This window comes from Dunckerocampus dactyliophorus, chromosome 19 (assembly GCF_027744805.1).
Source record: "Dunckerocampus dactyliophorus isolate RoL2022-P2 chromosome 19, RoL_Ddac_1.1, whole genome shotgun sequence".
Classification (NCBI taxonomy): Eukaryota; Metazoa; Chordata; class Actinopteri; order Syngnathiformes; family Syngnathidae; genus Dunckerocampus; species Dunckerocampus dactyliophorus.
In genome coordinates this window covers 17,550,990-17,575,356 of record NC_072837.1, presented here as the reverse complement: position 1 = coordinate 17,575,356, position 24,367 = coordinate 17,550,990, and the positions used below count along the sequence as shown (strand labels likewise).

Genomic DNA, 24,367 nt, shown 5'->3' with positions numbered 1-24,367 from the left:
GAATAGGAGTATGGCTCAGGTTCTGACCTGCTCTATAAATCCATATACTGTATATATAAGTCCCGTTTTTTCCTTAGAAAGGAAAATATACACCAGCAAAGAACATGTCCGGAGTCTAATTGTAAATATTAGCAACATTAAATCCTGTCTTCACCTACTTAAATGTATCTTCCAACACACTTACATACTATGACTGACACTTTCAGATACATTACAATAATTACAAAAGCCTGTTGCATGCTTCCCTGTAATTCTAAGTGTACTGTTAAGTCCAAGTCTCATTCTTGTTACGTCTTCTCCTCTCCTACAACAACCAACTCTAACAAACAAGTAACAACTTTATAAAAATGAAAAATTGATCAAATACAGTGGTGCCTCGGTTAGCAAGTTTTTTGGTTAACATCCAAAATTTTAGCGAACATTTTGCCTTGGATTGCGTTCGCTCGCTTGATTAGCGTCCAAAATACCATCTGGTTAGTTTACGGCCTCATCTTAGATCACGCGCCGAAGACGAAATCTTGTGATACTTGCACGTAATCGCGCGATGCTTTGTGGGCCGCAGGCGCCGTTTTAGGGCAACGTCTTTTGTTTATATCACATTTGCTGCGCTAGTAGTATCAAAATACTTGGACCGCACAAAAGAGAAAGGCGATGGACCGTACCATGACACGGGCGCAAGGCCTCCGAATTTTACAGCTTAAAGAGAAGACCGTCGTCATTTCAGAGATATGGCTCAGAGGTGGCGCTGTCATCGGCTGCGGTGCACACATCTACTCCGATTCCTGCGTAACAGCCTACCGACCTGGCGGCGCATGAAGGATGACATTCAGTGTCTCATTTTACATCCGTAACACTCATTTCTACTTCCAGCAACAAAACAAAAGTTTGTTTTGTTTGTGTCTCTGTAGTTCCGCTTCATAAAATGCAGCAAATACGGGCATAGTTCACACATAGTGATTAATCATGATTAATTCATTCGAAAACTGATTAATTTGATAAAAAATTGTAATCATTTGACAGCCCTAGTTTTTATTTATCGTGCGGTTAATTGATATATTGATTATCGTGCCAGGCCTGGACACCCCTATAAATAACACATTTTGGCACAAATTGTGCATGTAGAAAGAATAGTGATATCCCTCACGTAACTTCCTGTGATGACATCATTCCTGTGACTTTATGGATCTATCATAGATAAAGACTCGTTGTTTCTGGATGAAATCATTTCAGTGTAACCCCAAAGAATGGCCCAACACTACAGAAGTGGACTGCAATCTCCTGTTATTGAATGCTGACATCTTCCACTCATGTTGTGTATTATTTCCAGTAAACACGCATGACTGTTGTTAAACATATCAATTTAAGCTCAAACAACATGATTATACGTATCCCTCCCCCCCCCAGTGCATGACAGCTCTGCGTTGAGTGTTCTGGAGGAGGGAGGGGATGGGGAGGTGGGGTTCTAAGGTCACGCCTCTGGCCTAAAAAGGCAGCAGTGGCAGGCAGCGGCTCTAAGAATAACTCGGCTGCTGCACGTCCCAAACACGGCATGACTGTGGCCGTGGACTGGGTTGTTTTTCATCAACCGAATTGTATTCAGTGTCCACACTCATGTGAAGCTCGACTTCCAAGTGGAGTCGAGCTGCTGCTGTCCACGCGTGAAGTTGTCGGGACGAGGCGACGTCTCACTCACCCCTCCCAAAATCTAATTCTGTTTGGAGGGGGCGGGGCTGAGTCTGAGGCAGCCCCAAAGGGCAAAGACACCCTCATTCTGGTCTCTGTCCGTCCCCCCCCCCACTGGACCACCTCGCTCCAGCTTGCAGCCACCAGGTTGTGTTGTCTCGCGGGGGGAAACGGAGTGAAGAATGCACAGTGTTGGAGGCCAAGAGTGACACACACACGCACACACACTTTTTTACCACTTTGGGATTAAACCCTGGGATTAAATCTTACACAGGAGTGAAGGACCTGCCATCACTGACTGTTTTCATGGCAACGTAAGCCGCCACAAGGACTGACGACGACTTTTAGCCGAGCGCAATGACTGAAGCAGAAGGTAAAGTATGGCTGGAACATGAACTTCCATGTGTGTGAAGGGTAGTTAGCATGATTGGACGCGTCTAAAAATACGCCGCTATCATGTATCGTCTATTTGTAATGCAGCCTGCTGACGTCCACGCTGACTACGGCGTTAAAAGTCAAGCCTTTTGCCTTCAGGCTCATCCAGTCAGATTTATGTTGCATCCTTTATGGCAGGGGTGTCCAAACTTTTTCCAGCGAGGGCCACATCGTGAAAAATGAAAGGATGCAACTTTTCCACTTTTGATTTTTTTGTCAAGTAACACATGTAGATATACTAATAACTTATATATACTTCAAGAAAAACCTGCATCTCAACTTTGTCATACAGGTGAAAAAGCCTATCATTAGTATGAACTTTGGTCTTTGCTCTTTTTTTCCTCCATTTTTTTTTTTTTAATTTTCCAAATCTTTTAACTTTCTTCTTAAATAATCTTTGTATATTTTTTTCTCAGAATATTATGGCTTTATTCCCATAATATTATAACTTTTTCTTAACCCAACCCACCCAAAATGACAACTTTATTCTGATTTGTTTCTTACAATATTACGACTTTAAAGAAATACCATATTTTTCTTCAGCATTGCAACTCAGTGCGACTAGAATGATGTGATTTTTTTCTCGTAATTTTTCAAGTTTATTTTTGTGAAAGTGCGACACTTTTTCTTGTTAGAATATGACTGTTTTCTCTTGATGTTTTGACTTTATTCTCGTAAAATTACAGCTGTTTTTTTTTCCCATTTCTGCTATTCTTTTTGATTTTAGTTTTCTGCCTTTGTCAACTTTCTTCTTGTAAATTTGCTTCCCGCAATTATGACTTTATTCCCATAATATTTAGACCTCATTCCCATAATATTATAACTTTTTCCACAACATAGTTTCCCAAAAATGACAGCTTTATTTTGATTTTTGTTTCTCATAATATTACGACTTTTTAAAAAAGGCTTTTGTCTTTTATATGTCAACTTTGCACTACTAAAATGACTTTATTTTTCCACATAATATAATGTTGTTCTCGTAAAATCACAGCTTTTAGTCATTATATTCCAACTTTTGTCTGTTAATATTTTGACTATTCTTGTACTATTACTGCAGATGTTTCCATTTTTTTTTTTTTACTTTCTTGTTAAATTATAGTTTTAGAATATGCCACGGGCCATTAAAAAACCACCAATGGTCCCCGGGCCACACTTTGGTCACCCGTGGGCTACTTTGTCCATCACGGTAGATGATGCTGTCTTTAGGTTTCTTCTTGTTGATAACACAATAATTGCTGCATACTACATACAAACTCATTTAATTCAAGATTTTCAGCCTTTGTGAGTCACTCAAGTCATTTTTAGTATTTTTAACTGATAGTAATAGCCTGGCATGCACACTACAGGTCATTTTTGCACAACTGTGTTTGGGGGATGTTCTGAGAGGGAAACATTTCAAAAATACCCCCAAAAACTGCTCATCGTCATGTAAACTTATCTCGGTTTCAGGTTTAACTGTTCTTCGCCAATTAGCTCAAAGCGCTACAGTTTTCATGTGTGAGCAACAATTCCAAAGCAGATAGCATTGTGAAGCAAACTGCTAGTTGAAAATGCACTGAAGAAGTATTTCATGGCAAATAAATGAGTATTTTGTTTGTTCACTTCTCCATGCTTTAGCTCTAAGGTCCATAAATGCTATGCTAGCATGATACGTTTCAGGTTAAATCTTGTTATATGTAGCGGAAAGTTAAAGCCTGTTCTAGATGTGCGTTAAAAAGTAGACTTTCAGGTGAAGCATGGTGATCCAGCCTAGCAACTGTGAGCTATACGTTGGCTACAATACAATAACAATGTGCTAGCACACAAACCGTGTTGGGAGTAACGGTGTTAGTAGCGCTATTATTATTTCCCCGCCACGGGTAATCTAATGAATCCGTATTTTAAACGTTACAACGCCTTTATCACTACTGGCAGTGAAATGTGCTGCGCTGATATCTATGTTAATGGCCATTGTTCACTTCTACTACATCGGAAGCTAAGGCCCTGTCCACACGGGAACGTTCCTGACATTTTTTATTTTGGCGGGTTGAAAAAAAATTGCATCCACACTGTGCCGGATTAGTAAGTACTTGCATCTAGACGGGAAGGGGAAAAACGATGTAATACACAAGGCATACCTACGTGTGGCGCTGTGAACAGACAAGCAGACGGAACCACGTGGCACACCAAACTATAGAAGAAAAAAGAACGCCTGCGCGTACCTCTGATGTCTTCCGGCTTCCAAGGCTCATCTAGACTTACGACAAATTACAAGTTACAAATTTTAGAGAATAAAACAACAAAATATCAGGAGAATATCGACCGTGGTGAGTCGTGTCCATCCAGATATTCAGATATCATTTTGGCTTGTCGGCAAAGCTCACTTCCGGTCACGTGACGGCGATGGGGCGGTGATGTCATCGTTTCTGTAAAACTGTGGCTGTCTACTGATTTTCCCACTCTGGAAGCCGTTTAAAAAAAATAGCCTTTCAGGGCACCCAAAATGCTGTTTCCGTGTGGATGAAAGGCTGAAACGATAAAATAATTTACCGTTTTGACCTGAAAGCGTTTCAGCCCCTAAATAGTAAGTCAATAATAGTTTGGTTGCACACTCTTGGGGAAAACACTGACCCCGAGCGTTGTGGTAGAGAACTGCAAGTCACTGGTAACTACAGCGGAACCTTGGTTGGCATCGTCAAGTCGTTCCAGAAGGCCTGACTCTAACTGAAACATTTATTCCCATAGGAAACCATGTAAATCCAATTCATCTGTTCCAGAAAGCCAAAAGTGTTAACACAAAACACGTTTTTCTACTTGTACAGTTCTAGTTTGACATGCAGAAAACAATTGGAAATGCATATAAATGAGGATTGAAAGGGATAAATGAACATTTAAGGTTACTTGGAGACGTGATTCTTGACGTGACTGTTCCCCAGAGACACGATGTGGCGACGAGATCAACCACCAATTCAATACTGTAAACCCAAATGGAGCCAAAGAAAGTTGCAAGTGGCAGCATTTTGGTAAAGACGGTGAGAAACACTCTTGAATTCAAGAAATAACTCGTGACAAAACAGGAAGGTGGTGTACGTGTGGTGTCCCGCTGCCACATCGTGTCTTTGGGAACAGTCACGTCTTAGGTGAAGGTAAAAGTAACCTGAAATGTTTATTTTGCCCTTTCATTCCTCATTTATATGCTTTTACAATTGCTTTATGCATGTGAAACTATAATTATAAAACTAGAAAAATGAGTTTTGTGTTTACATTTTTGATGACATCATAAACGGGCGATGTAACTTCCGGTTCCGGTTGCCATTTTGTTTGCTAGATAATAGCATGCTAACAAGGAAGGACGGTTTTTGATTAAAAAAAATATATATATACATACAGTATATTAAGAATACAGATGGACTCACGCAGTGTATTAATAACACGAGTACGCTAACCGGTAGTGATGTGTGATACCACTGGTTTTGTTTCCGATCCAACAGTAAAATTCAGGGTGGTGACGGCAATACCGATCCGATACCAATACTTTGTCCAAATTCACCTTTTGAGTCTGGTAAAGTAGTGTATTTCATATCATACTATAAAGAATATAATACATTTAATTTATTACATACATTACTAATTGAAATAAGTCATCAATTGAAATAGTTTAATAATGATTAAAAGTAATTGATTTATTTTAAACCCTGAAGGACATTGAGGTAGTGGGGTTATTTACAATAAAGCCAAGCTAACATACAACGACAGAAAAAAACTGAACAAAATCATAATCTCTCTGTATAATCTCTTAAACAAAAAAAAAAAAAGAAAAAAGAAATTGTGGCGTAAATTTTCAACATTTACTAAAAAACACACTAACTGGGGCGGACGCTAACCGAGGTTCAACTACATAACAAATGACTTTATTAAAATAATTTGCCCAACACTGCATATTTAGAATAGGCACCGTCTCGTCTTCGTATTTTAGCATTACCTACAAGGAAACAAAGGCTTGAATATTACAAAAAAGCTTACATTTGCGCCAACGAGTGCAGTGTTTGTAAAGTCTTTTAATGACGGGAGTCAACATCGACAAGAGTTGCTGAAGTGTCTTGCTGGCAGAGGACATGGAAACATGGAAACTCGTGTGAGAAGGCGAAAGACTTTGCTCTGGCCTCGTTAAGGGAATGTTTTGACTCGTTTGTTCAGTTCTGAGCAGATCAGCGTGTCCCCTGCAACACGGACAAAGGTTGTCCTTAAAAGGAGGAGTCCAGCAATGAGGGATTATCAAACCGCTCCAGGAGGAAGAGAACATGATTTACGTCTAAAAAAGGGTTTGAAAAGGGCCTTTTGCCTTTTAACATATAAGGTCAAAAGTAGGGATGTCCGATAATATCGGCCCACCGATATTGGCATAAAAAGCCAATAATAAACATAATGCTGTATGTAGGCCTATGGGCTCCCGTATTTTCCAGCGTGCAAGTGACCGCATCAAACCGCCTCTCAAGCCTAGGCAGCTAGTAGCAAACTAGCTCCCTTCTTCCATTCCATTCATCCACTTCTACGCCGCTTATCCTCACTAGTAGGAATGTTACAATTCCTGGAAGTAAGCCACAGTAAAGTCTGACACTGTGTGTGCGTGCTCGATTAGGAGTGCTCGTGGAAACGTCCGTGAAAATGCTGCTTTTTCTGATGATATCGGGTGTATTTTCATCCGTATACATGCTTTGTTAGGTGGAGTACTTCTTCCTCTTCAATTTTATATCAGATTTTTACTGAGTGTTGGACCACCTCGACTCATACGAGTGCTTCAAATGTTAAGTCCAACTTTAAGCCTTTCAAACTCATGGATCGCAGGTTCAGGACAAGATAAAAGGTATGTAGGATATAAATTCACTTAAATCTCTATCTGCAGATTACATTTCATTCATATCTGATGGTGCGAAATATGTTAATTTTGGCCCGGAATTACTGTGTACATGCAGTTTGTAGTGTGGCAGGGAAACCAATACCAATAGGCGGCCTTAAAGGGTTTCTGACTTGATTCATCAACTTTGCTTAAATATGTTATACATTGTTTGTAATTATCTTCTACATTGTTCGATTTTTGAAATCCAACGGTAAATTCCCCAAAATGACATTTATAGTTCATGACGCCAGCCATGACGAAATAGCTCTCACTGTTCAGTCTCATTTCCGAAAGTGACGCGATCGGAGTACTATCACTCAGCTACGCAAACGTAGCGGTGTACGAGACGGAGGATGTTTACAGTGATTATAGACAAGATTTGAGCGATGTGTCAACAGTTTTCGAGGAGAAAAGAAGGAACTTGAGAAGATGTTAAGCCTTAAGACATGGAGGTTGGTCGCCTTCAAAACACAGAATGGCAAGTGTAAATTAGTCTGGAATTGCTTATCCTTCAATTATTGTTTAGCATCCCTTTTCAAAATGAGTTTATACTGTACTTTCAAGCTAAATGCTTCTCGTAAAGGTGTCCCTTCATCACAGTCATCAGTGAAATGATCACTGCAAAGAACAGAACTTGAGGTGGGCCTCCATCTGTCTCTTGTTGTCAATGGCTTTGTCCATTTTTGTCTTAAACCTTCCTCTTTTGGAAAAGAAAACACACATACAGTGCCACTCGGATACGATGAACATCCAGCAGACTATTTGGATGAAAAATATACTGAACCAAGTCGACCATTTACCTCGAGAAGCGTTTGTTTGCTTTGCTTTAGCTGAGCGGTGTCACCCCAATCACGTCACTTCCGCAAACGAGTCTGAACCAGTGCGTCATGGGTGGCGCCATGAACTATAAATATCATTTTTCTGAATTTACTATTTGCTTTCAAAAACTGAACAACGCAGAACATAATTACAAACAATATAAAACATTTAAGCAAAGTTAATGAATCATGTCAGGGACCCTTTAAAGTGTGAAAGAAGCGACCGGAGCTTCGCTTGGTTTCATGTGGCGTCCTTCAGCTCATCAAAGTAACGAGGCCGCGAGCTGGTGTGTGTGTGTGTGTGTGTGTTATGTTGTGTTGCCGCTAAGCTGTTTGAGTCAGCAATCGTGACGCCAGCGCCAGCTGAGGAGAGTCAACAGGTGGACTGAGAGATCCTCTAACACCCTCAGTAACTTGTTGTTGCTGCTCTTGTCCATCACACAGCTTCAACCACTAGAAAAGCATACGATACATAGTTTTATCGCCGCAGTCAGGTACCACATCAGAATTGTTCATTAAAAACTGGTATGGAAATACAGTAGTTTATTTCTGTCAAGTGACCTCATGTTTCTCCTCAGCGAGGTCGTCCACCACCACCATGGTCATCGACGGTAAGAATGGAGACGCCGGCGTGCCGTCCGTCCGCCTGTCCAAGAAGACGTTCACCGATGACCTGTACTCCACGTTCAGCTCGCCACTGGCCTGGATCCTGGTCCTGGCCCTCATCATCACCTGGTCGTGCGTCTTTGTCATCATGTTCGACCTGACCGACTACAAAACCATCTCGGGTGAGGACCATCTGGGTCATAACCTACGAGCGGCTGAGGCCATGCTAACACTCGGGCCCGGGCCCGAGGCTTTTTGAGAGAAACATAACGTTACCCTTATCCTGATGTTTTCTCTTTTTTTCTTCATTTTATAAGTTGCTAATCAAATGTAACCCTCCAAATGCCCCAATAGTTCTTGTAAATGTAAACAGTGTGCACTTAAATTGACTTGAACGCAGGTCAGAGCCTTTCTGATCATGAGGACCACCCTCGTGGTTGTGGCCCTAGCCGGCCCTGCTAATACTAATCTATCATACTGAATTCCACATAATGGTCTTTTAACCTCACTTGTGTCCAATTTTGTCTACAGTATGTTAAAACACCCCAAACAAAGATTGGTTAAAAATGTTGGTTGCAGGTTAGCATTAGCCTAGCAAGCAGGTTAGCTGGTTGTTTTTACATACTAGCCAGTTAAACAAGACCTTTTTTTTAATTCACTTGAAAGTCAGTTTGTGTTTTTTTTTTTACTCAAACATTACTAAATAGAAGGTTTTGTTGATCATCTCTATCATTAATATAGCTTAGCTCCCCAGTTAGCATTGCAGCGACTGCTAGTTTATTGACGTAATTACAAGCAGTCCATCACAAAACGGTGGGAATCAACTTTTTATCTAAATTGAAGTCGTCCCTCGCAATATCCTTGTTTGATTGTCTCTCCCTCGCTATATTGCGTTTTTTCAAAAATTTATTAATAAATGATCACTGTTTCATGGTTGAATACGGCCTATTATTAGTAATAAAAAAAAGCATATTTAAGCCAATTATAATTATTCTTGGCTTAAATTCAAGCAGAAAAACAATCATAAAAGGGAAAATGATCTAACTAAATGAAGTAAAATACAAATAGGCAGAAGGCAGAAGATTCTATTCATTCTATCTACATTGGCCACTACGTGTCGATATTGGCTCCAGATTCCTCACTAAGTTTCCCTTGGGAACACATTTACTGTGACACTTATCGAGCAGGAGTTTTATTTACATCTTATGTGGCTTATTTAGTCTTATCCTGTCTACTATATTGGCCCAATATAGTAGACAGGATAAATTAAAATGGCTTTACACTCGTATTGCCCAATATTATTGGGCAATACGAGTGTAAAGCCATTTAAAGCTGCAAGGAAGTAGGCTGGACATAGGCTGGAAGTACGCTGGAAGTACGCTGGAAGTACGCTGGAAGTACGCTGGAAGTACAGTGTCCAGATTAAAAAAACAAGGAACTGCTCACATGTGAGTCTGATATTTTTTTTACGTCTAACATGTCTTATTTTCTCTGATCATATCTACTATATTGCGTAATACAAATGTAAATGTGACTATAGGGGTGTTATTTCATGTTTTGAGGGTTCTAATAATGTTAAAAAGCATATTTAGAAGATCATAAACAGGTTTTCTATGCCACAACTACAAATATATTCCAATTATAAATATTGAATCCTATTTTGCAGAAATTCACTTATCACGGTCAGGTCTTGAACCAATAAACCACGATAATTGAGGGATTACTGTATATTGATCGAGTCTTTTTGTAAGTTTTATTCTGTTTGTATGTCAACAATGAACTGAAGCCATCTACTAATCTTACTTCCTGGTTCCAAATGGCCACTCAAGACTTACTTCCTGTCATCATTCTAAAACTAAACGTATTTTCTGTTGTTTTTATTAAGCTGGCAATAACAGTTGCCCAGAGTATTAGGGCCACATTGGGAAAAAAAATCAGAGATTTTAAGAATAAAGTCGTAAATTTATAAGAAAAAAAGTTGTAAATTTAAGAGAAAAAAAGTCATAATATTACCTTTGCCCAAGGTCACACAAGTCCACCCTTTTCATAGCTGTCTCAGGCAATGCCTGTTACGACGGAGTATTAAAATAGTCAAAGATTTCGAGAACAAAGACGTAAATTTATGGGAATAAAGTCATAAATGCACAAGAAAAAACTTGTAATATTACGAGAATAAAGTCCTCCATTTACGAGAAAAAAATCGTAATTTTATGTAACAGGCATTGCCTGAGACAGCTATAAAAATGGGAGCCTTATGTGACCTTTGGCCTTGGGCATGTGGAGGGGTCGGGGTAAGGAAGGCGGAAGTGAGAAGGGCTAGACATGCTAATCTGTTTGTGCTCAACTGCTCAGTTTTGCTGCCGCGTTATAAATAAAAGCTTGCCTGAAGCAGGAGGAAAGTTTCCTTCCTTCCTGAAGAGCTATGCTGGATTTTCCCTCTGACACGTATGACACCATCACACCTCATATTACCACTTTATTCTGGTACATTTAGACTTTATTCTTGTAAATTTACGACTGTATTCTCGAAATCTCTGATTTTTTCCCCCGATGTGGCCCTAATTGTCTGTCTTAATGCTGAAGGTCGCTAACGCCTGACATAATCGGTTCATGCCCACGTTTTTTATGCTCGCTGAACTGAAGTCTCGTGCTTTCCAAACTGGAAGGTTCGAAGCGACTTTATAGGAATTTTTAGTGAATATCTCTCCTATTCAGGATGAAGACAAGCCGAGTGTCTGATGTCTTGTTTGTCACTGTGCTGAAGCGTCTTCTCGACGAGCTCTTCTTCTTCTTCTTCTTCTTCTTCTTCTGCTCGGTGCTGCCACCTCCTGCTCTCTGTGTTTTGTGCTCACTGCCGCTGTCTCTCATCCAACCAGGTCACCCCCCTCCTGGCGTCAGGAAGGTTTTAAAGGAGTCAGAGCGTAGAGGCAAGGACACCCCCCGCACTAACCCCTTCCCCATCAGAGAGAGAGAGCGAGCCGCACTAACTAACCTTGTCTTAACCTTGACTGTGCCTCCTAGCTGTCACAAAGTGCATTGCCGCCTGTCCGAACCCCACTTGGAGGTACACCTAGATGCCTTCATGAAAAAGACGTTCAAATGTTCTAAAAGCCACCATGATACATCCCGTATGTTGACGTCCATCTAAAATGTGGTTTTTAAAGATTTGAACTTCAGCTGAGCTTCAGTTTGACACAAAAGACAAACTGAAGCTCACCTGAAACATCTCGTTGAGATGCATCCTCTTTTGTTATGTTCATTTGTAAGTCCAAAAGTATGTTTGCATTGTGATGCTCGTATAGTTGCATCTTAGGTAGGTTGTAGAAGGAGATGTAATCACACTCACTGGCCACTTTATGAAGTACATTTACATGATCCCGTCGCACTGAGGGCCGTTTCGAAGATGTTGCTCCCTCATGCAGCTCAATAAGGTGGCCACAGTATTAGAAACAGCTCACAGTATGACACAGTACGCTTGCACACACAAAATCATTCAGTGCCAATCAAACTCTCAGGAAATCTGCGGAAAATGCCGATGCAGCATGATAGGCGGCACAGCCAGGCCGTTTCACCTCGCGTCAAAAGTCCAGACGTCACACCGCATGGGAGTCTTTAAATGGTGGAACTCGGTCAAGGAAAATCAGACCTAAAGCCATAGATCACAACTGGACATCTTTTATTTTTGGCCACGTGATTTATGGCGTTCCCCAAATAGCTGTTTTTTTTCTTCATTTGTTTGTTTGTGGAGAACGTACTTGTGGGGACCGTGAAGGAGTAAGATCTCGACACGCTTGGAGGATGTACGAAAAAAAGATGTACACAAAAAGTTGCATCCACACTGCGCCGGATTAGTTAATAGTTGCATCCATACGGAAGGCATGCGGACATACACGCGGACGGAACCACGCGACACACCAAACCATAGAAGAAGAAAGAACACATGCGCATAAGCCCGTCATCTTCCGCTCTCCAATGCTCGTCTAGGCTTACGACAAAGTGGAATTACATGTGCATCATTTTGGGAGTACGAGACAAGAAAATACCGGGAGAATATCGACTGCAGTGAGTCGTGACACTCGAAATATTAAATAAAAACATTATGTTATTATGATATTATTAGGCTTCTCGTCAAAGCTCACTCCTGGTCACGTGACGGCGACGGGTCGGTGACGTCATTGTTTTAAAAAATGAGCGGATTGCTAGTCCGTACGCAAACGACGAGCCGGCATTTTCAGGTATTCCCACTCTGGAAGCCGTTTTAAAAAAATACCGTTTCAGGGCACCCAGAATGCCGTTTCCGTGTGGATGAGAGGCTGAAACGTTAAAATACTTTGCCGTGTTGACCTGAAAACATTTTCGTGTGGAGAGCCCCACAGTCTGCAAGTTGTAAAACTCAACTCTGAACACTCAACATCACTTCCTGTCCGCCGCCCATTCTGCTCCCCTACGAGGTAAATTGTATATACTATGTTGGGTAATACGAGGTTAAAGGTGACTATAGGGGTGTTACTTCATGTCTAGATGGCTCTAATCATGTTAAAAAACGTATTTAGGAGATAGTAAACCCCAGCTATGAAAATATTCACTTTATAAATAAGGAATTCATCGCAATAAACGAGGGATTTCTGTATTTTGAATTGTTTGTGTACCTAATGAAGTGGCCAGCGAGTGCAGCAGACCTTTAAGTCGACGTAGAGACAGTCTGTTGATGGCTAGAACATAAATGAGATGACTGAGCACGTTGAAAGTGGCCTGTACGCTAGTGCTTTTATGGATGTTTGTCAGTGGGAATATTCTTTTGTATGCAGTGGTGAAAGTGGAAGGTTGTATTCAAAGCGGCATGGCCTTGATCCTTTCAATCACATGTCAATCAAAAGTGTAGCTCCTCCTACAGTTGGCTTCCTCATGAGGATGAAGATGAGGAGGAATAATGTAGGTCTGTGGCCCCACCCCATCCTTCGCAGGCGGCCTCAGCAAGATCGGCTCTGACCCCGTGAAGGCCGTCAACGACGTGGTGGAGAAGTCCACCAACGTGGTCAGCGTGATGTTAAAGTTTGCTGCCAGCCTCATCGCGCCCGACGACGACGGTACACTTTCTTTAACACCTTCGAAGGCTTTCCATCGTGTTCTCAAGAGTCTTCTTCTTCTTCTGTAGGAAATCTCTACGCTGTGAGGAAAAAAGGTCGGTACCGGTCATCTGCACGCATCCGAACATTTGAAAAAAGCTTGCTGCTATTTTAGCATCTTCTGCATCACACGTGACACCTCATCACTGCACATCCATGCCAGAAGCCTCAAACACATTAGACACTAAGTAGACGACCATAATGTATTCCACAGGGTGAGCGTATGTAGCTTAAAAAACAACAACACACGGTATATTACTTTAGTAGCAGCCTAGACATCCAGCCCTCAGTGATGCCAAAAGCTGACTGAATGTATGAACCATCTCAAAGAGTCAACGTGGTTGGAGGAGGAGGAGGAGCAAGTGGAGGTGAAGCTTAAGAGGAAAAAAGGTACTTAATGCTAATTTTCTCTGTTGGTGTCATTAACTCTGGAGGCCCGGGTAACAACAACACTAAAGATAAAACACAACTCACCAGCTAACGCAGTGTCTTCCTTCTCTGGCTTGACTCTAACTGCTAATCTGTGAACTTAACGTGAATTCTGTGTGCTGCGACTGAATCTGTGTGCTCATTTGTATTTTCTACTCGTCTTTCAGGAGAGTTTCTTCCATCACGAAGTAAAGGTCTGTACACGGACGTCACTGTTTACGCCAAACATGTCGAGTCCGTTTGTGTCCCTCATTGTTCTGTACAAGTGGAAATACTTTTTACTTTAGTTTACTTTATTTGACTTGTTTACTATTGTTTGGTTTACATTCATTTAATGTATGTAGCTTTGCTTTGTTTAGTTAGTTGTGTGTACTTAGCTTACTTTACTTTCATGTACTTTACTTTTGTTTAATTTACTTTAGATTACTTCAGCTTGCTTAGTGGATTTTTATTTAGTTTACTTTGGTTTAATTTACTTTATTTTGCTTGAGTTTAATTAACTGTGTTTTACTTTACTTTTATTTACTTGAGCTTGATTAGTTTACTTTTATTTTGCTTGCATTAATTTAATTTATGCAACTTTGTTTACTTTTGTTAAGTTTACTTTGATTCAATTTACTTTAGTTTACTTGACTGTCGTGTTTACTTTAGTTTTGCTTACTTTAGCTTAATGTACCTGAGTTTACTTTTGTTTAGTTTTGTTTACTTTAGTTTGCTGAGTGGATTTTTGATTAGTTTACTTTGGTTTAATTTACTTCAGTTTTGTTGACTTTAGTTTGATTAGTTTAGTTTGCTTTATTTACTTTAGTTGAATTAGCTGTATATTACTTTACTTTGTTTTACTTTAGTTTGTTTAATCGACTGTATTTTACTTTACTTTTATTGACTTTACTTTGGTTTACTTTAGCTTAGTTTACCTCAGTCTAGTTTACTTTAGTTTGTTTTAGTTTACTTTAGTTTGCTTTCATATACTTTATTGTATTTTACTTTTCTTTTGTTTGCCTAGTTTTGTTTTGTTTACTTTAGTTTGCCTAATTTACTGTCATTTAGTTTACTTTAGTATTGTTTCATTTACTTTGCATAATTTACTGTCATTTAGTTTACTTTAATGTTGTCTACTTTAGTTGGCTTTATTTACTTTTGTTAATTTTACTGTATTTTACTTTACTTTTATTTACTTTTGTTTACATTAGTTTTTACTGTAGTCTAATTGACTGTATTTTACTTTACTTTGGTTTAATTTACTTTAGTTTATTAACTTTAATTGATTTGAGTGGTTAGCATGTTGGCCACACAGTCAGGAGTTTTGGGTTTGAATTTCTGTGTGGAGTTTGCATGTTCTCTCCGTGCGTGTGTGGGTTTTCTCCGGGTACTCCGGTTTCCTCCCACATTCCAAAAGCATGCATGTTAGGTTAATTGGAGACTCTCAATTGTCCATAGGTATGAATGTGAGTGTGAATGGTTGTTTGTCTATATGTGCCCTGCCATTGGCTGGCCACCAGTCCAGGGTGTCCAGTCAGCTGGGATAGGCTCCAGCGTACCCGCGACCCTAATGAGGATAAGTGGAATAGAAGGTGGATGGATGGAGTTTAGTTTACCCAGTCTAATTGACTTGAGTTTTCTTTTGTATACATTAGTCAAATTTACCTTAGTTTAATGTATCGGATGTATTTATATGTATTTTACTCTACTTTTTATTTTCTTTAGTTGAATTTACAGTATTTGACATGACTTTACTTTGATTTACTTTAGTTGACTTTGTTGCTTGCGACTTGTCTCCATCAGTCATTGGCATGCAAGTGAAGAAGTCACGGCCAGCGGTTGAGGTGGTCCATGAGGACGATGAGGAAGAGGAGGCTGCCGAGCAGGACGAGGAAGAGGATGCCCAAGATGAGGAGGATGAACTAGTGGAGGAGGAGGAGGAGGAACTAGTGGATGATGAGGGGTATGACGAGGAGGAGGAGGAGGAGGAGGAGGAAGAGGAGGAAGACTATGAGGAGGTGGAAGAGTATGAGGAGTACTATGAGGAGGAGGAGGAGGAGGAGGAGGAGGAGGACGAGGAAGCAACTGAAGATGAAGGAGTTGCTGTGGATGAAGAGGAGGAAGCTGCAGAAGAGGAAGATGCCAGCGATGAGGAAGAGGAGGAGGAGGAGGGAGGTGAAGAGATTGGTGAGGAAGAAGAGGAGAGGGTGAAGAAGGAGGATGAGGAGGATGAGGACGCTGCAGTGGAGGAAGAGGATGGAGAAAAGGTGGTGAAGGCGGAGGAAGAGGAAGAGGAGGAGGAGGAGGAGGGAGCTGAAGCAGCTGAGGAGGAGGAGGGAGAAGATGAGGAGGCTGCTGTGGGTGAAGATGACAGTGAAGAAGATGAAGATGGTGACACCAAAGAGGAGGAAGACGAGGTAGTGGCCAAAGACAGTGGTGATGATGAGGAGGAGGAGGAAAAGGAGGGAGCAGACATTGTTGATGAAGATGACGACGAAGAAGCTGAGCAGGATGAGGATGCTGATGATGTGTCTGCCGAGGAGGAGAAGGATGAAGATGTGTCTGCTAAGGAGGAGGAAGAGGAGGAGGAGGCGGAGGAGGAGGAGGAGCATGAAGATGTGTCTTCCAAGGAGGAGGAGGAGGAGGATGAAGATGTGTCTTCCAAGGAGGAGGAGGATGAAGATGAGGCCTTCACTGACTTCTCACAGCCTGTGCTTCTCTCCAGTGAGGAAGAGGAGGAAGATGATAGTGATGATGTTGATGACGACTCCTATCTTCCTCCTATTGATGATGATGATAATGATGATGAAGAGGATGAGGAGGAGCTTCCTCTCAAAGTTTTGAAAGAGGACATCAAATCTGGGGAGGATGATGAAGATGTCCTGTCTGTCACGACGGATGATGAAGAGGAGGATCTTCACATCAACCTCTACGACCTTGACGACAAAGCCGATGATGTCACTGAGGAGGAGGACGATGATGATGAGGAGGAAAAGAGCCTTCCTCCCTTTGATAGTAGTGACACCTTGGCTGATGATGATGATGATGAGGAGGAGGAGGAAGGTGAACTAGAGGTCACGCCGACATTGGCCGTCGATGAAGGTCACCTTGAAGATGACATGACATCAGAGTCTCATCAGGAGGAAGAGGAGGAGGAGGTTGATGAAGATGACGTGTTGTCAGGTAGTTATCATTACTAATGATGAAGGAGGTGTGAGGTCAAAGTTCATGTCAGTGTCTGTCATGCAGCGCCGTCTGAGGCGCCACTTCCTGTCCAGGACGGGGCAGCAGAGGCTGAGACAGATGAGGAGGAAGAGGATGAGGGGGATGAAGCTGAGATGCTTGGTTAGTTTCCCAGCATATCAAGTAGAAATACACGTCGTCTGTTCCAGTGTCAAACCATAAAAAGCACATCACAAGATCATGGTAGAACACCATGTTAGAACGTCATGGTAGAACACCATGTTAGCATATCATATTGGAACATCATGGCAGAACACCATGTTAGAACATTATGGGGGAACATCATATCAGAATATCATGTTAGGACATTATGGGAGAACATCATATCAAAATATAATGGTAGAACACCATGTTAGAACATCATGTGAAAATATTATCGTAGAATATCATTGTAGAACACCAGGTTAGAAAATAATGGTAGAACATCATGGTAGAACACCATGTTAGCATATCATATTAGAACATAATGCTGGAATATCATGTTAGAACATCATGGCAGAACACCATTATGGGAGAGCAAGAACATCACATCAGAATATCATGTTAGGACAATATGGGAGAACATAATATCAGAATATGATGGTAGAACACCAGGTTAGAAAACAATGTTAGAACATCATGGTAGAACATCATATAAGAATATCATATCAAAACATGGTAGAACATCATGCTAGAACATCATTGTAGAACACCATATTAGAAGCTTATGGGAGAACATCATATCAGAATATCATGTTAGAACATTAGGTTAGAACGCCATGGTAGCGCATCATGTTGGAACACCATGTTAGAACATTATGGCAGAACACCATGTTAGAACATCATATCAGAATATCATGTTAGAACGTCATGTTAGAACATCATGGTAGAACATCATGTGAAATTATTATCGTAGAATATCATGGTAGAACACCAGGTTTGAAAACAATGCTAGAACATCATGGTAGAACATCATGGTAGAACATCATGGTAGAACACCATATTAGAACCTTATGGGAGAACATCATATCAGAATATCATGTTAGAACATTATGTTAGAACGGCATGGTAGCACATCATGTTGGAACACCATGTTAGAAAGTCATGTCAGAACATCATGGTAGAACATCATGTGAAAATATTATCGTAGAATATCATGGTAGAACACCAGGTTAGAAAACAATGCTAGAACATCATGGAAGAAAATATAAGAACATCAGATCAAAACATGGTAGAAATCATGGTAGAACACCATGTTAGAACATTATGGTAAAACAACATATCAGAAAATCATGGTAGAACACCATGTTAGAACGTCATGGTAGAACACCATGTTCGAGCCACATCTGAACATTTTTTAGTGACACATGTGGTGACGCTGGAGTCTCACTGCTTTGGATGCAAGTCCACTGACTTCACGTAACTTCCTGTCTTTCTTCTTCTTCTTCCCTTCTTGACGCTCATCCCTCTTTTGGAAGAAGTGTCAGTCAAACGAGTCAAAGAAAAAGCAAAACCCTTTTGTCAAGTCACTAAATTTGCATTTCTCTCCATCATGTTGCTGTCCATGTGGGTGATGGCGCCATAGCAGCGCCCCTCCCAATGGGGGATGAAGATGAAGAAGAGGAGGAGGAGGAGGAGGAGGAGGAGGGAGCCAAGGCAAGCAAAGCGAGGGATGAAGCACCTGCAGGTCAGCCGAAAGAAAACATGGCTGCTGCTTTGTCACATTTACATTCAACTAACTTTCTTCTGGTTTTTCTTTCTTCTAGTCTGTCCCTGCATGACTGCTGCAAAGACCAAAATGTCTGCTGGCAGGACCTCTGACAAGAAAGGTCAGTGGCACATCATGTCTACCGTCAGAACATCATGGTAGAACACCATGTTAGACTATCATGTTAAAACATCATGGTAGAACACCATGTTAGACTATCATGTTAAAACATCATGGTAGAACACCATGTTAGGCTATCATGTTAGAACATCATGGGAGAACACAATGTGACAACATTGTAGGAGAACATCTTATCAGAATATCATGGTAGAACACCACGGTAGCTCATCATGGTAGAGCATCATGTTAGAACTTCATATCAGAACATCATGGTAGAACACCATGTTTGAACATCATGTTAGAACACAATATTAGACTATTGTGTTAGAACATCATGGTAGAACACCATGTTAGGTTATCATGTTAGAACATCATGGTAAAACACCATACAAGAACATCAGATTAAAACATGGTACAAAGTCATGTTAGAACATCATGGTAGAACACCATGTTAGAACATTATGGGAGAACATCATGTTTGAACATCTTGTTAGAACACGATATTAAACTACAAGTATTGTATTAGACCATAATGGTAGAACGCCAGTTTAGAAAACAATGTTATGGTAGAACATCATATCAGAACATCATGGTAGAACGCCATGTTAGAACATCATGGGAGAACATCATGTCAGAATATCATGTTAGAACATCTTGGTAGAATGTCATGGTAGAACACCATGTAAGCAAACAGTGTTAGAGCATCATGGTGGAACATTACATTCCAACATCAGATCAAAACGTGGTAGAACACCATGTTAGAACATCACGGTAGAACATTCTGATGGAGCACCATGTTAGAACATCATGGTAGAACACCATATTACAACACCATGTTAGAAAACAGTGTTAGAGCATCATGGTAGAACATCATATTACAACATCAGATCAAAACATGGTAGAACACCATATTAGAACATCATGGTAAAGCATCATGTTAGACCACGATGTTAGAACATTCTGGTAGAACATCATATTAGAACATCATAGTAGAACACCATGTTAGAATGTCGTGGTAGAACACCATGATAGACTATCATGTTAGAGCATAATGTTGGGATATCATGTTAGAACATCATGGTAGAACACCATATTAGAACGCCATGTTAGAACATCATTGTAGAACACCATGTTAGAACATCATGATAGAACACCATATCAAAACATCATGTAAGAACACTATGCAAGAACATCTTGGTAGAGAATGATGGTAGAGCATCATATTAGAACATCATTATAAAACATTGTGGGACAATATCATGGTAGATCATCATATTAGAACATTAGATCAAAACATGGTAGAACACCATGTAACATCTTGGTAGAGAATGATGGTAGAGCATCATATTAGAACATCATTATAAAACATTGTGGTAGAATATCATGGTAGATCATCATATTTGGACATTAGATCAGAACATCATGGTAGAACACCATGTAACATCTTGGTAGAGAATGATGGTAGAGCATCATATTAGAACATCATTATAAAACACTGTGGTAGAATATCATGGTAGATCATCATATTAGAACATTAGATCAGAACATCATGGTAGAACACCATGTAACATCTTGGTAGAGAATGATGGTAGAGCATCATATTAGAACATCATTATAAAACACTGTGGTAGGATATCATGGCAGATCATCATATTAGAACATTAGATCAGAACATCATGGTAGAACGCCATGTTAGAACATCTTGGTAGAGAATGATGGTAGAGCATCATATTAGAACATCATTATAAAACATTGTGGTCGAATATCATGGTAGATCATCATATTAGAACATCAGATCAAAACATGGTAGAACACCATGTTAGAACATCATGGTAGAGAATCATGTTAGAGCATCATATTAGGATTTTAATTGAGAGCTTCATCCATGTTTGTGTGTGTACTTTTCCAGAAGCTTCCAGGAGGGTTTCTGCTGTGAGGAGGAAAGGTTTGTTGGATTCAATTGTGAAGATATTGGTGATGTTTAGATGATGTTGTTCACATGGTGAAGGTGATGATGATGATGTTCTTTATTGTTGCTGAAGAACATAAAGCAGTGAGGAGCACAGAAAGATCTGATGGCAAACCAAGGAGGACAGGTAGCAGTCCATCATGACATGACATGACCTTCTTATCACTTTACTGACATGACTTTGGTCACATACATGAATGACAACACTTCCATTTTCCATTTACATGACATATACTGTATTACATGCTTGACTTGACTTACTCTACAGTATATTATAGTACACCATTTACTTTATGGTATTGCTCATACTGATCACAGTACTTACAATACTAACACTAGTTACTGCACTGTAATACTGTATTACGGTACTTTCACTGACTTTGATGAGACGCTACTTTGGAGCTTGTTTCAAGGATAAGGATGATGTGTCAACAATATGTGTTTTACTTCCCAGCTCTTCCCAGAATTGCCAGTTTAGAGCCAAAAATGAGACGGATCAGAAGAATTCCAGCTCTTCTTAAAGGTACAGTACACAAACAGAACATAATACAGTAATCCCTTGTTTATCACGGTTAATTGGTTCCAGACCCGATCCCAATAAGTTTAAGTAATAATAAGTAAATTTAATAAGTAAATTTCCGCAAAATAGGATTCAGTATTAATCAGTGGAATATTTTCATAGTTCTGGCATGGAAAACCTGTTTACAATCTGTTTATTTTGTGTTATTTTGTTAATTGATGGTTTTGTGGGGGGTGGGGGGTTCCCAACACAACTAGGTAAAAGTGATGTTAAATTTACAGTTGTCCATTCACTTGTCATTTGTAACTATTTTTGCATCATTTTCTGCATGTAAAATTATAATTGTTGTCTATAAAATGTGTTTTGTGTTAACATTTTTGGGTGTCTGGAACGGATTCTGGATTTACATTATTTTCTGTGGGACAAGTTGCTTTGGTTAGAGTCTGTTTTGGTTTGAGTCGTACCTTCTGGAACGGATTAATGATGTTAACCAAGACACCACTGTATTTATGTATCGTACTGTACTTAACGTTTATTGACTCTGGCAAGGTACTAGTTTTTAATTTCACATCTTTGTCCTTAAAAAGCCAAAAGGGAAGAAAAGACCAAGAAGTCTAAAGCAGGTAAGTGACTCATTCCCTCATAGATCACATTGAAGTAGATCAGAATTAAACTGCTTCTGTTTGTTCATTAGAACAACCCACTGAGAAGCAAAGCCCAAAACAAGCAGAGGTTCCAGAACCACAGCAAGATGGTACCTCTTCACTTCTTACACCTTCAAAATGATATCGTAAATGTAAACCTAATGATCCATTGTTGCTGTGTTGCTTCCAGTTGGTCCTTGCAGACCAGCACCAGTCTACTGGCCATCCCCTCCTGGCTGGTATGGTGAGTGTGAAACACCGTAGACCTTCGACACTGTCTGGATCTCTTTCATTTACTTCTACATGTTTGTCTTCCAGTTCATCAGATTGTCACAGACAACCCGTACCCGCCTCCAAGCGTCTCAGGTACACACAAACTCTCCACTTCCTGTCATGTTCTGATTGGACCTGAACATATTTCTCTCTCTTTCTTTTTTGTAAACAAGGGTCTGCTGCTCCGGTTCTGACTGCGCATCCCATCCATCCTGCTGCCCCACCCATGCAGCCTCTTTATCACCAACAACCAATGATGGCGCCGCTTTATGCCCACTATCAGCCCTATTCTCAGCCGGTACCGCCTGTCATGCAGCAGATGCCAGAACCAGTGCAGCCAGTCCAACAAGCTGAGCCAGTGCAGCCAGTGCAGCCAGTGCAACCAGTGCAACCAGTGCAGCCAGTCCAACAAGCTGAGCCAGTGCAACCAGTGCAGCCAGTCCAACCACCAGAACCTGTCCAACCAGTCCAACAAGCAGAACCAGTACAGGCAGTCCAACCAGAAGCTGCAGAACAAGCCCCGCCCGCTCAGCCTGAAGTCCAGGCTCCGCCCACTGTGGTTGAGGTGAAAGGTGAGGGAAAATCCAATCACATCTAAACAATGTGTAGATATTTTTTGGGGGGGGGATACCTTCATGAAAAGAACATTTCATTGTTTTTGTCACAAGAGAGACTGGGGTTCCATTAAGAGAAAGTTCTAAAAACAGTCAGTGAAGGTTTTCAGTACAAAAGTCAACTCTCTGAACCTCAACTCTTCCCCCCGTTCAAGAACCAGAACCCAAAGCGGAACCAGAAGCAGAGAAGGTTCACAAAGACACAACAAAGAAAGGTTCGACAAGCGGTTTAAATCTCTCGTGTCCCTCATCTTTTCCTGTTGTGTAACCGTTCCAAATCCCACTGTGCTAGCTGTAGCTGCCAAGAAGAAAAAGATAAAGACCACCGATGATCTTGAAGGTACTTTACTTTGGACTCCATGCCCATTTCATTAGGTGCATGCAGATACACTCACAAGATGTGTGGATGCTTGTCTATTCCAGATGGTGCGCTTACAAAAGACAAAGCAACAACTACAAACAAAGGTGACTTGTAAAGATTTTCTTGTTATTATTTGACCACAAAGCTCAGAATCATCATGTCTTCATGCCTTCTTTTATTTCCACAGTTCCAAAAGAGAGAAGCAAAGCGTCAAAGACAAGTAAAGCAGCTCATAAGGATAACACTGGTTGCCATGGCGATGTATCTTATCATCAGTGCTAATTCTTTCTTTATGTTAGAAGCTACAACAACACGACACAAGAGAAGCTCCGCCTCCTCAAAGACAGGTGAGTCATTGGCTGTCAGTGGCAGGAATGTCACCATGGAAACTGATTGTTTTTGTCTCCTCTAAGATGTCGTCAAGAGCAGAGTCAGGTCCTCTGCAGGCAAAAAATGTAAACAAGTTTGTATGAAGTCTTTTTTTTTTGTGGTCGCCCGATGTCTTCAACCTTGTCTTCTGATGTCACTACCAGCTCCAGAAGCAGAACCGCGCTCGCCATCCATCAGACTGAGGACCAGGCTGGACCCTGAGAAGATGGCCAACGTGACCTCGCAGGTCAAAGAGGACAAACCCACCAAATCTTCAGCATCAGAGCCAGGTTAGACCAATGTTGTAGCCAAACCCAAAATGAACGCACGATTTCGGACTTGAGGGTCCGGGCCGGACTGAGACAAGTGGTTGTTGGTTTTGTCTTTAGCCAAGACCAGAGCAACATTGTTGACAGGCAAGACAAGTAAGTGTACATTTTAAGATGTTAGGCTGCATGTGGAGTGTCACCAACTCATTTACGTACAACTCATCAAGTCCTTGGTTGTGTTATTAATGATTATTAACTCATTCAATACCAAAGACGTAGTTATATGTTTTTATAAACCCAAACGCCATGAAGCCTTAATAAGCCTTAATAAGCCATAATAAGC

General features: G+C 40.7%; 1 protein-coding gene across 9 annotated transcripts in view; it reads left to right on the top strand.

Moving 5' to 3' along the window:
• The first annotated feature begins 1,700 nt into the window (after positions 1 to 1,700).
• The window catches only part of LOC129171961 (triadin-like), a 30,185-nt gene continuing 7,518 nt past the window's right edge, over positions 1,701 to 24,367 (top strand). For 2 of the 9 annotated variants that reach the window (XM_054761163.1, XM_054761162.1), the window contains exons 1-24: positions 1,703 to 2,056; positions 8,391 to 8,600; positions 13,383 to 13,505; positions 13,574 to 13,600; positions 14,141 to 14,167; positions 15,759 to 17,138; positions 17,205 to 17,300; positions 18,763 to 18,864; positions 18,944 to 19,006; positions 20,915 to 20,950; positions 21,048 to 21,101; positions 21,429 to 21,497; positions 22,082 to 22,117; positions 22,189 to 22,248; positions 22,329 to 22,382; positions 22,457 to 22,504; positions 22,585 to 22,983; positions 23,181 to 23,240; positions 23,318 to 23,365; positions 23,449 to 23,490; positions 23,574 to 23,606; positions 23,686 to 23,733; positions 23,800 to 23,841; positions 23,920 to 24,045. In XM_054761163.1, the coding sequence (XP_054617138.1) occupies positions 2,041 to 2,056; positions 8,391 to 8,600; positions 13,383 to 13,505; positions 13,574 to 13,600; positions 14,141 to 14,167; positions 15,759 to 17,138; positions 17,205 to 17,300; positions 18,763 to 18,864; positions 18,944 to 19,006; positions 20,915 to 20,950; positions 21,048 to 21,101; positions 21,429 to 21,497; positions 22,082 to 22,117; positions 22,189 to 22,248; positions 22,329 to 22,382; positions 22,457 to 22,504; positions 22,585 to 22,983; positions 23,181 to 23,240; positions 23,318 to 23,365; positions 23,449 to 23,490; positions 23,574 to 23,606; positions 23,686 to 23,733; positions 23,800 to 23,841; positions 23,920 to 24,045 (3,199 nt within the window). In that variant the 5' untranslated portion in view covers positions 1,703 to 2,040. Of the gene's footprint in view, positions 2,057 to 2,282; positions 2,411 to 8,390; positions 8,601 to 13,382; positions 13,506 to 13,573; positions 13,601 to 14,140; positions 14,168 to 15,758; positions 17,139 to 17,204; positions 17,301 to 18,762; positions 18,865 to 18,943; positions 19,007 to 20,914; positions 20,951 to 21,047; positions 21,102 to 21,428; positions 21,498 to 22,081; positions 22,118 to 22,188; positions 22,249 to 22,328; positions 22,383 to 22,456; positions 22,505 to 22,584; positions 22,984 to 23,180; positions 23,241 to 23,317; positions 23,366 to 23,448; positions 23,491 to 23,573; positions 23,607 to 23,685; positions 23,734 to 23,799; positions 23,842 to 23,919; positions 24,046 to 24,144; positions 24,181 to 24,367 lie in introns of those variants that run through there. The other 7 variants (XM_054761159.1, XM_054761157.1, XM_054761156.1 and 4 more) reach the window with 6 other exon arrangements.